This window comes from Vicugna pacos, chromosome 23, assembly GCF_048564905.1.
Source record: "Vicugna pacos chromosome 23, VicPac4, whole genome shotgun sequence".
NCBI lineage: Eukaryota > Metazoa > Chordata > Mammalia > Artiodactyla > Camelidae > Vicugna > Vicugna pacos.
The window spans coordinates 28,928,116-28,940,279 of record NC_133009.1 but is presented as its reverse complement, the minus strand read 5'-3'; the positions used below and the strand labels follow the sequence as shown (position 1 = coordinate 28,940,279).

Sequence of the window (12,164 nt, the reverse complement as noted above, 5' to 3'; positions counted from 1 at the left end):
ATACATACATAAAATATATATGGAAGACATTCCCAGCAATACTGCCCAGGTTTGTTTGTTTTTTTGTGTTTGTCCAGTGTATGTCATTTTTCTTCCTGCTAGATGCCTGGCTTTTTCAAGATCAATTAAGAATTTTCAAGTTGTGTTTTTGCTGCTGGTCTCCTCTTATATGTAGTACAGTTCTGAACAGAAAGAGAAATATCCCTTATTGGTGTAAGATTCAAAAAAAATCAGTTATCTTTTCTGGCACACATTACAGATGCGTTTAATTGGTTTGCTTCTTCCCGTGAGTTCTTCAAAGCCTTATGACTCCTTGTTTTTCTCATCTAGACACTGGTAAAATTGTTCATGTTGTCACGTATTAAGTACTTTTTTAAAAGTAAAAAACTGATAACCTGAGACACCTAAAGATCCACATAAAACAATATTTTATATATAGTAAGACTTACTTTCCAGCATAATTTTATAAAGATATTTCTCATAAGGTGCTTTTCAAATAATCAAGATAATACTATTTAAATGTCAAAATTAGGTCAGAATATTTTTAAAAAAGGTGAAAGTGAGCCTTGAGACACTTAGATTGGACCCTGTTTTATAGATCAGAAAAGTAAGAACCAGAAAGGTGGCAAAGAAAGGTACTTTCAGAGGCAGGATTCCAACCCAGAATCTCCTGACTGCTGGTGTAGTTCTCTGCCAAAGAGAGACGACTGTGTAGGGCCATACAGGCAGCAGTACCAAGGGGAGCCTGGACGATCTGGCTCTTTTGCTGTTGATGTGGGATAGCCTTACAGCATCCCTCTCCTGCTTCCCTCTTCCCTTTTCTCAGATTCCCCAGGCTTACCCATTCCCCATCCCCTAATTTGATGAATTCCTGTTCACCTTTTTAAAAAAGTTGGCTCAGATGGCTTCTTTTCTAAGAAGTATTCCCAAACCCCTTTTCCTACCCCCTTTTACTACTCTGGATATTACTATACTGTGTGCATCCTTCTGGTATTATTGCATTATGTTATAATTGGTTGTTTGTATTTTTTTCTTTTAAATCATAAATTCCTAATAATAGCCTATCTTACTTTTTTTTTTAATTGAAGTATAGTTGATTTACAGTATTGTGTTAGTTTCTGGTGTACAGCAAAGTGATTTGGAGATAGATATGGCTATAGGTATATATTCTTATTTTCTGTTCTCCATTATAGGCTATTACAAGGTACTAAATATAGTTGCCTGTGCTACACAGTAAATCCTTGTTTATCTACCTTCTCATGGTTTTTAATCCCATGGCCTAGTAAAGTAGTGTCCTTGGAGTGAATTGAATTGATATCTACAGTGTTGGGAAATGAGAGGTTTAAAATAAGCTCTGAGTAAAGGCCTGAATGTTTGTTTTTAATACAGCATGACTTCTTGCCAGTTTCCTCCCCCCGCCCCCATTTTTGCTTATTTCTAGATTTCTAGACACATTCTGCCTCAGTGAGGTTGCCACATCTCTGTTTTCTGATCAGTGATTCTCAAATATTGGGTCTACGAGCAGACTGCAGCTAAATCTATGGATTTTTTAAAAATGCAGTGGGTTTTCTGATTTATTGAGTCTGGCATGAATCCCGGGATCCTTTCTGTCTTATTTTGTTCACTTAAAATCTGCCCAGTTGTTCTCACGATCAGCTGGGTCTGGGAGCCACAGCTTCAGGTAACAGTCTGTTGTATCAGTGTGAGGTTACCTGGGGCAGGCTTACCTGTGGCTCAACAGCTTACAAGCTTCTTACTTCTGGTCCCAAAGTTCCCAAAGTGTCTGCCACATAATTTGTAGAAGTGAAACACCTTTAAGCTGTTTTTAATCTGGGTTTTGATCACTGCTAGAGATGGTGACTGATGAATCTCTGTTTTTCATTGTTCTTTAAGGCGTGTTCAGCCTCGGTGTTCCCGTAGATGCCCTCTTCTTTATTGGTAACCAGTTGGTGGCCACGAGTCACACAGGGAAAGTGGGAGTGTGGAATGCTGTCACTCAGCACTGGCAGGTTGGTTTTAACTAATGCATATTACAGAAATGAAATGATTTCTGAAACTCATGCTGATTATGCATCTGCTTTATTCTTGTGGAATTCATACTGTGTTTTGGTTATACAGAATGTAGAGTACATTTAGTGGTAAATTTGCTTCTAGATACAAATTTGACTATATTTTCAAGAATTTTATGTCACTTTGGAAAATGAGAGAGTTTTTTAACTGTGGTTTGACATTTCTTTATTTCCTTGAAATATTTTAAGTTTCATGCCTTGGGAACAGTGGTCCCTGAAAACTTCATCTCCTGAGTGGAAACACAGTTCTGTGTGAAAATACATAGCCTGTTCAGAGAAGACAGCAAGCTAAGTGATCTCAGGTACTTGAGAGGAATAAAGAGAGATAAGACTGAAAAAAAGGTTAATGTCTGATTCTGACAGAGAGGACAAAAATTACAGGACTTTAAATAGAGAGTGACATGATCAGATCCATACTTTAGAAAGATAACAATGATAGCTAATATGAAACGTGGACCGGAGATCAGGGCAGTAATCCAGCAAAAGAACCAGAGACTCAGCTAAGGTGAGTGGACGGCAAAGATGAGACTATTTGAGAAGCATTTTACAAGCAGGCCTTCCTAAAATGACAGAGTTGGTATCCGATTAGATACGGAGATTAAAGGAGAGAGAGAGATGAATTTCTAGTTTTGACAGTTTGAGTGGCTGGTAGTATTTTAAATTGAACGGGAACAGAGGAAGAGAAGCATGTGCTGGTAGATGGTGTGAGGAATGATGAGAGTGATTCAGTATGTTTACTTTGAGATTCCTGTGGGTATCCAGATACAGCTGCTCAGTGTGTCGTTGGGAGTACCACTTTGGAATTTAGGAAAGAAGAAAAGGCTAGAAAAAAGTATTTGGAAACCACACCACTTCTGTGGTGACTGACAAATAAGAATTGGGAGGGTATAGCCCAGTGGTAGAGCACATGCTTATGTATAAGGTCCTGGGTTCAATCCTCAGTGCCTCCATTAAAAAAAATAATAATAAATAAATAACCCCCCCACCCCCCAAAAAAAGAATTGATAAGACTTTCCATTGAGAGGATATCTCATTGAGAGGATATCTATAGGGAAAGAAAAGCCAAACTTAAAATCCTGGGGAAAATTAGCTTTTAAGGGAACAAGATAGGAAACAAAGAGCCAAAGGGACATACATGGTGTGATTGAGAAATGACGTTGATTTTGGCAGTGGGGCATCATTTGCAAATGTAAGTTAATTAGGTTTTGATGGGGCGGGGTTACAGAATGCAGGAATTAAGGCATTAAATCAGAGATTAGAGATAGCAAATTCAGTTACCTTTCAAGAAGTTTGGTGGTGAAGGAAAGCAGAGAAACAAAGTGATTATTTAAGGATCAAGGCTAGATAGAGGAAAAGATATTCAGTGCTTTATTTTTTGTCTTAAGATGGGAGAAACTTGAGCATGCTTGTTAGTCAGAGAGGGGAGTTGCCAGAGAAAGTGTATGCAAATTGAAAGAATGGAGATGGTTGCCAGTCCCCTAGAAGTCAGGAGCGTGTGGGATCTAGAACACAGCTGGAGGGGCTGACCCAGTAGAGTAGAGGTGCTTCTTTCCCTGACAGAAGAGTGAGGAAGGAGTACTGAAGATTACAAACCCAGTGGAAGAGAAAGGCATTGGAAGTATGTATCAAGGATTGCAGAGATTAAAAAACTTTATAATGGACCTTAGTGATACAGTTATGTGAGTTTCTTTATTAATCCTCAGTACTGGGACCAGGGGCAAGAGAAAAGAAAACAGTGTTGACCTGATTCAGGATGGGAGACATAGTAAAATGGGCAGACACACGAAGGGATGAGAAAACATAAAATGGCAGAGTAGTTGAAATTGGAAGATCAAGAAGAGAAGAAATGCCAGACAAGCAGAGAAGGATGCAGGGGTATCAAGGGACTAAAGGGACGTTAAAGCAGATTGATGACTTAGAAGGAATGAGAATTGTTGGAAAGAGGAAGTTGTGGTCCAAGACTGAACTTCAGGTTGAGCTGAAGCAGTTCTCGGTGATGTAGCCATTTAAATCATGTGGTGAATTGACTTTAAGATGAAGGTAGTTGAAATAGGGGTCAGAGAACTGTCAGGGTCATCAGGAAGGCCATTAGGTGCCAGGATAATAGCAGAGAAGAGGATAAAAAGCAAACTGATCCCAGCTCCTCAACAAAGATGATGGATTGATTCGGAAGCTGCAGTCTGGGCAGAGAGAGGGTAATTGAATGTCATGATTGTGTTGAGCCTGTGGAGGGACATTCTTGGAATCTTATGGCTCTGAGGTATTAGGGAGATGGGGAGAGACTGAAAGACTTCTAATGAAAGAGATTACGATCAGGGAAAATTAAGTTTTGTTTTAGATACAGACATCAGAAGTCATGTTTGTAGAAAACAGATACTCACTGAGAATCGGCCTTCCACATAGGCATAGCAAAAGGCGTTGTAAAGGTTGTTACCACAGAAATGATGGGCCAGGGAAGGTGGGAAAAGACTGTTGTAGTTTGATCTTAAGTTCGGGTGAAGGGAAGTTGATCAGAGGTATTCTTCAGCTTGGTGGTATTTCTATAAAGAGGAATGTGGGTTTTAATGATTTATGGAAGATCTGCTCTCCAAGTACTTGGCTAAGTATGTCAGTCTGAGCTTTGAGTGTCTGGGAGAAGCTGTGCTGTCCATGCCATAAAACTCCTAGGGTACAGTTAGGTTCCTGAAGGGACATGCTTCTTTACTACCTGTTTTGTTTTTTACTAATGTTATCACAACTGCCTATAAAAGTTTTCATTTTTTTGAGATACCAAACCCTGTAGTAGCATCCTCGAAGTAGATACTGTTTCTTAACCTTTTAGTCCCATATGTATAACCTGATGCTGCTTGTTTGGTATATGCATGAATTGAAAACCGTATCTGACAAAGTAGGTTTGTTAACCACATTTCGGGAAGACCTCAGGAAAGGTGAGCATTCATGCAGCAAACAAGCCTTATAACCCAGACAGATGATTTTTTTTTGTCGTGCGGCACAGAGATAGTATGTAATGAGATCTCAGCATCCGATCTGCAAGTCTCCACAGACAGTTCTGGCCCAAGGCTGCCTGCTGTGACTGCTGCGGTGCTGGCGGGGCAGGTTCTGGTCTGGCCTCTGGCGGTGGTTCTTCCCGTGAGTAGCACGGAAAGTACACAGGGCAGCTGTTGTAGTTCTTTACTCTAGTTGCAGAATTGAGATTGATGAAGCATTTGAGTCAGACGAACGTGCGTGAGGGGGGAGAGCAAAGTTTTTAAGCCTAAAAGCCGTTGTGATATTTTCCTTTGTGTAGCAGTTTCTTACTAGGATAGCTTCAATAAAATGTTAATGGGAAGTTTATAAAAAGTGTTGTATCTGATTTGGGTAGGAAAAAAAATTCTTCTTTTAAAAGAAATGTGTTCTTTTTTTGTTCTCTTTTTGTTTAATTCTCACCATTAGCTCTAAGAAGATTAATAATAAAGAATTTGTTAGTGTTGTCAGGTAGGTGGCCTAGGCTGAGTCACATGGCAGAATAGCAACTTCAGGCATTGTTTCCCAAGTTGTTCGAGTTTAAACTTAGATGTGTATTGGAAACATAGATTATACATGTTTCATTCTCATATAAAACAGAGAGTTTTGGAACTTAGTTCTGGAAAGTCATTATGTAATCCGATTCCTAAAGGGTTAGAGAACTCTCTCTGTGTTCATTCAGAGAGACTAGTGGTCTTCAGCCATGGTCACCGTCTGAGTCACAGCCCAGCCTCTAAATGAGCAGTGGGAGCCGAGCCTGAGGAGGAGACATTGGCTCCGGGAACAGGGACTCAATAAAGTGGGTTTCTGGGGTCTCACAGCTGTGCTGCTGGACAAGAAGTGGGGAGGCTGATTTGATTTAACTTCTCTTCTCTCATGGTCTGAGGCATTCGGAGCACTGATCTCACAAGTAGGGTTCAGTGGGAGTTAGCTTTTTTTTGCTTGTTTTTCTGATAAGTTTATGAAACCCTGCAAGTTAGGTATAAGCGTAAGGTGGGCAGTAGAATCTTAGGCTCAGAATTCGTCGGAGAGAGGACTGATACTCGGATGTCTAAGTACTGAATGTTATCTCAGGTCTGTTATATTTCTTCCTTAGGATTTAGAGTAACAGCAAAATCAGCTTGGCACAAGCCCCTCTCTGTCATATGCTAGTGCCATACAGAAATATTGGATTAAAATATTAAGACAGCATATGTATTATTTCTATATCAAGTATTGAATTTTATTGTTTATTTATACATATTTGCATATCATGTATCAGTGTAATAAAGGCTCTGGGGTTTTACAGAGCACAGGAAGCATGGCTTCATGGGAGAGTGGAAAACTAGCCTCCTGCAAAAATCTGAAGCTTTAAAGGTCTGCCTCAGCCCCTGAGAAGAAGATTGGGGACATTTTGCTCAATAATTTGGAAGAAGAAAGCTTGATACGTGTTTGGTGTTGGATTGCGGAGAGGTGGTGCAGGGGAAAACCATCAATGAGAAATTGAGACTAAAATCATCCAGTTAGGGGTACAAACACATGGATTGAAAACGCAAAGATAAGCCTTTGTGGTATGGGAGCTCCAGTCTGAGAAATCAATATAAAAAGCTGGTCTAGGGCCATTTACATTTCTAGACGTAGACATGAACCGCAACTTTCACAAGATACAGAGCACGTAGGACTCAGTGGAAGGAATATTTTCTATTGAAAGAGCCCAGAACCTCCCTAAGTTTGTAAACTACACATGAAAGCAAATGAGGGAAAGTCATCAAATGTAAACAGTTGCAGTATTTGTCCCCCAAAACTGAAGATAATTGAACAGTTAGACAGCGACTGTAGAATAAATTCTAAACTTATTTAATGAGATAGAAGAAGGACTAGACTATAAAGAAGGAATAGGATCAGTCAGAAAAGAAGAAAAATGAAACAGGAGGAATGTAAAGGTCATTGAAAATTGAAAACAGAGCTCTTAATGGTTTCAATAGAATCACAACTAAAAAGTAATTGACAGACATGTCTGAGAATATAATTCACAATGAAGCAGAAAGTGACAAAATATGAAAAAGAAAAAAAACATTTTCAGAAAGAAATAGGGGAATAGGGGCAATGTAGAAAAGATAACTGCTAGCAGTTTAGGAGAATTGAAGAAAGGCATGTCTGTTGATTAAAGAAATACATCAGGCTAAATAAAATGAAATTCATACTTAGTGTGATGTGATAAGAGAAAAATATCATAAAGCTGTCCAGAGTTAATGACAGGTTAACTGTAGTTAAAAACAGTCTCTTCATCACTAACAGTAGAAGCCAAAAGACAGTAGGCAATTCTCAAGTTAGTGGGGAAAATAACTTTCAACCTAGGATTTTACATCCAGCAAAACTATTATTCAAACATGAGTGAGAGATGTTTTCAGATAATCCTGAGAGTTTGTCACTTACAACCTTCAGTGGAAGGACTGCTCTAGAAATGCCCTTTGCTCAGCAGGTCATTTACACCGAGGAGGAGGAGGAGAATACAGTAAACATTACAAGCGAAGGGATTCATGGATAGTTGGTGAATCTAAGTATTAAAAAGTAACGCATGAGGGTTAAAACATACTGTTTAAAAAAAATTAATGATTATCCAGGAAGAGATTGTGATTAAGAGTCTAGAGGCCTTGTATTGCTTGGGAAGACAGGCTGATTATTTTCAAAATTAGGTAAATTATTTAAAATTTTACATAGAAGTTAATGATAGTCACTGTGTGCTACCTTGGGAGAGAAAATCCACCTCCACCTTGGGTTTGTGGCCACCATGACTCAACTAAAGACAGTAACGAGTCAGTACAGTCACGTTCCTGATGTGAAGTCGTTGGGGTCAAGAAGAGGCAGACACAAAACGGCTGACTTTAGCTCATGCTGGGAGAAGAACTTAGCATACTGGCTGCTCTATGACCTCACTTTATTTATCCCCTGCTTTCTCTGCTCTCCTTGCACTGAGGGCTGGGCATGAGGACAAGAGCAGAGCACGCTCCAGGGTTGCAGGGAAAGGGCAGGAAGGCTCCGGGCCCAGGGCCCAGCCCCCCTGAGCACAGCGGGCTGGACATCTGTCGTGGGTGTGCCTGGGAAGTTCCAGGCCGCTGCCACTCCTGCCCTGAGAAACGGATCAGAGGGGTCTCATGGCCTTACCTACCCCCGACCTCTTACTGTGAGGGTTCTGGGGCAGAGTTGAGGCTCTTTCTGGAATGCTGGAGCTAAAAAAGATGCACTTGGTGTGAGAGAATTGGTCAGTGGTGTGTAAAGCGGCCTCCCCTCCATTCTTCAGACATCTTCACTCATGTCACTGAGGAGTTCTCAGTGTTAACCTGCTACAAAACCTGCTGGTGCTGATGAAACAGAAACCTGGCCCGGGGTTGGGGGTGGTCATTGAGTCTTTGCAGGGATGTTTCTAGGGTAACTCAGTGGTGCATGTCACCTGGAGGTACTCAGAAATTAGGGTCATGGATGTGAACAGCTTACAGGAGTCATCATTTCTAAGTATTAGCTCTTTTTAAATTTCTGTAACTAGAATGTTCCTAGATTTTGTGCTGTACTTGATGTCCTGTCAGACATGCACTGTCCCCTCTCTCTACCTCTTAGCTAGTTGACTTTTTAATTTTTCAAGTTCTACTTCCTTTTTCAACTTTTCCTTGACCTTTGCCCTTCTCCCTGGGCTGGAGATGAGAAGAGACTCCTGTCTCTGTGATTGTATTGCACCCCCTATTTTAGTGCCCACCACGTGGTAATTGTCTCTTTTTCTTTCTTGCCCACAAGTTTATAAGCTCCTACAGAGCAAAAGTGCCATTTCATTTCCCTTACCCATTCTAGTCCTTGTGCACCTGGATGATACCTGCTACATAAAAAGTACATCACTTAAAGGTCACTTGGGAGTTTCACCTGCATCTGGCCTGGCTGCACGTAGGGATGATTCATTTTTACTTACTGCCGGTATTCTGACACTTCAGTTTTCATTTTGTTTTATAGCAAAAATCATGCCCTTTGCTTTTTTTTTAGCACAAATATAGACAGTTATTAATTTATAACTATATTGATTTGCTTGGAAAATGGATTTTTTATTTTAGTATTTGAAATAAAACAAGCATTTGAGAACTTGTTTGCCTGGCTGTTTCCTAGGAAATAGACATGAAGTCTCGAGTGGTGAGAATGAAAGTAGAAAACACTATCTTTTCAAATGATAGTGAATTATCAAGGGAGCAAGTGCTCCATGGAAATCAGTTGATCTGTTTTCTAGTTCTGATTCTGGGCATGTCATTTAATCTCTTAGAAAAGGGAGAAAGGGGCCTGGTTACACTTGGTTTTCCAGTCCTCATGTGTGCTGTGACCTCACAGCCCTATACGGAGAAAGGAGATGACCCAGTAAATTCTGAAAGAAAGTCCTGCTGTTGGAAATAAAAATTTTTTAAAAGCTTTAAAAGGACTATGCTGGCGGTCCTTCAGAGTTCCCCGGGGATGTGTTTGGGGGTGTGTGTTTGTAAAGGAAGTCCATTTTCTAAGGCCTACTTAAAGCAGGCGTTAGTTTCCTTTTCATTAAAAAACATAAATTTGAGGAAACTGAGCGGAAAATGTAGATTGTAATTAGTACCTGACATCTAACTATTCTCACCACATCAGGTTCAAGACGTCGTTCCTATAACTAGTTACGACACGGCTGGGTCGTTCCTTCTGCTGGGATGTAACAATGGGTCGATATATTACATAGGTAAGTGCTCAGGCACTTAATATGGTCCTATTTAGTGTGTGTGTGTTTTTTTTTTAATGAGAACAAGAAAACATTACCTTAGTTTTAAATAGATTGACTATTTTAATGCTATTTAATTTTTTTTAGATATGCAGAAGTTCCCTTTGCGAATGAAGGATAATGATCTTCTTGTGACTGAACTTTATCATGATCCTTCAAATGACGCTATTACTGCTCTGAGTGTTTACCTCACACCAAAAACAAGTTAGTACACAGCAAAATAGTTGTAAATTATTGAAGTTCTTTTGAGAGTGTGTATTTATTCATTGGTTTCTTCTAACACTAATCTGGTCCGTCCTTTGGAGAGCTGCAGTGCTAAGGATTTCATCGTTTAGTCAAAAGTTTATATTTGGTTTTATATTGAAGTCAGACCTGACTGATAAACAAGAATAATCTGAGGTGGGAAATTAGAACTTTTCCTCTTCTGAATTGTATTGTTAAGCCTTATTATAACAACAGCTAAAATCATTTATTTTAAAAACCTTACCTGCACATTTAACTTCCTATGACAGTAGTCAATTTCATTTTGAAATTAACAGATTTTTTTTTTACCAAAAATAAAAAGCTCTTAGACTGTTAATCTCTATTGGAAAGTGAGTTTATTTCCATGAGAAAATTTAAATACAAGTTTTGGAAAACTTCAATATCCATAACTTTCACTGCTTTTTCAAAGGTCCTTGTAATGAAGTTAACAAACTAACTTTGTAAATTAGGAATTTTTATATTCTAGAGTAAAGATAAATGGGAACCTAAAAATTTATCTGTAATGAAAGGATTTCTTGGAAATAACATACCCAGTACTAGTAATAGGTTTGAATGTGTTCCTTGTATAAAGTCGTTTTATTGAATTTATTGAAATGAATCATTATCTTCAGTATTAACGAAGTATTCTAGTGTACATAGTTGATTTTGATTGAAATTATAGTAGGATTTAAACCATATTTCCCCAGAACAGGTTAGCAAACCATGCTCTTTCTATTAATAGTTTTACGTAGTATCTTTGGCTGCTTCTGTGCAATAGTGATGGAGATGAGTAGTTGTGACAGAGATAATGCAGCATGCAAAGTTTAAAATATTTGCTGTTTACAGAAAGTTTGCTCGCCCCTGCTCTAGAACAAGATACTTTAAAAAATCTAATTAAAAAGGGAGAATAAAACTTCTTTTGCGGTGGCAGTGTCTTTAAGACATGAAAATGGAGTCACCTTTTAAGTTTTGAGAAATGTTTTCCATAGCACGCTCTTTCTCCTTTGATTCAAGTATTTTCAGGTGACATCAGAAAGAAAAGCTGTTAAAGGCAAGAGGTTTCCACACGGCTATTATAGAATATGGTTGCTGAACTCCATTCTCTTTTTAAATATGTGATGGAGTCTAGGCATTTGTTTAAAAAAAAAAAGCCCCACATGAACCCAACATGGTGAGCTCGCTATACATAATTAGAAGAGACAGCGTAGGTGTGTTTATTCCATAGTTCACTGTTTTGAAGCTGTTAAATAGTATATAGAATACTTGATTATTCAGAGAAGATTCATTATTGTAGCAGTAGTAAAACAGGTGGTCACTCTAGGCTAGATGGAATATGGAATATGGCTTTAGGAATACTATGTTGTGTCAGTTGTGTTCTTAGCATGTCGCTTTTAATGAGTATCTACTATGTCTCAGGCACTCTGTACATGTGATACAGATTTAAAAAGCGATGCTGATTCAGTCTCTTATCACTAATGCATAGAGGTAGACAGACAGGGGACTAGATACAGAATTGGGGTGTTACAGTTGCTGTGGTAGAACCTGATACATAGTACAAGGGAGAGAGTGAACAAATCTGTATTGGAGTGAGTGTTAGGGAAAGATTTATAAAGGAAATAGAGGTTTTAAGGTGGACAGAGAGGTCTTCAGATTTCTGTGCTGAGCTGGGTTTGGGCTGATGGAAGTGCTGAGTTCAGCTCTGCCTCTTTAATCACGGGGAGCGCTTTGCAAGGGCAGCTTTCTACTCACTGTCTTCTAATACACCAGCTTTCAACTTGTGTCTTCGTACAGGTGTCAGTGGTAACTGGATTGAGATCGCCTACGGCACGAGCTCTGGGGCCGTGCGAGTGATTGTACAGCACCCGGAGACGGTCGGGTCAGGCCCTCAGCTCTTTCAGACTTTCACAGTCCACCGCAGCCCCGTCACCAAAATTATGCTGTCAGAGAAGCACCTTGTATCAGGTAAAGTGATTTTACTAGACCACCTCCTTACTGGTAAGGAGGTCTACCTCAGGTAAAGCTTTACCTTGGCTGTAGTTTTCTTAGACTCCTTCAAACTAAAAGAATATGAAAGCAGTGTTTTATGCGAGAAAAAT

At 39.4% G+C, this 12,164-nt stretch overlaps 1 protein-coding gene and 1 long non-coding RNA gene across 3 annotated transcripts in view; one reads left to right on the top strand and one right to left on the bottom strand.

Annotated features, from left to right (window-relative positions):
• Positions 1–12,164, bottom strand: part of LOC140688774 (uncharacterized) — a 457,687-nt gene that overhangs the window by 427,262 nt on the left and 18,261 nt on the right. The window lies entirely within an intron of this gene.
• Positions 1–12,164, top strand: part of KCTD3 (potassium channel tetramerization domain containing 3) — a 51,967-nt gene that overhangs the window by 27,185 nt on the left and 12,618 nt on the right. For both annotated transcript variants that reach the window (XM_072948737.1, XM_072948736.1), the window contains exons 10-13: positions 1,894–2,009; positions 9,699–9,786; positions 9,913–10,029; positions 11,860–12,030. In XM_072948737.1, the coding sequence (XP_072804838.1) occupies positions 1,894–2,009; positions 9,699–9,786; positions 9,913–10,029; positions 11,860–12,030 (492 nt within the window). The remainder of the gene's footprint in view (positions 1–1,893; positions 2,010–9,698; positions 9,787–9,912; positions 10,030–11,859; positions 12,031–12,164) is intronic.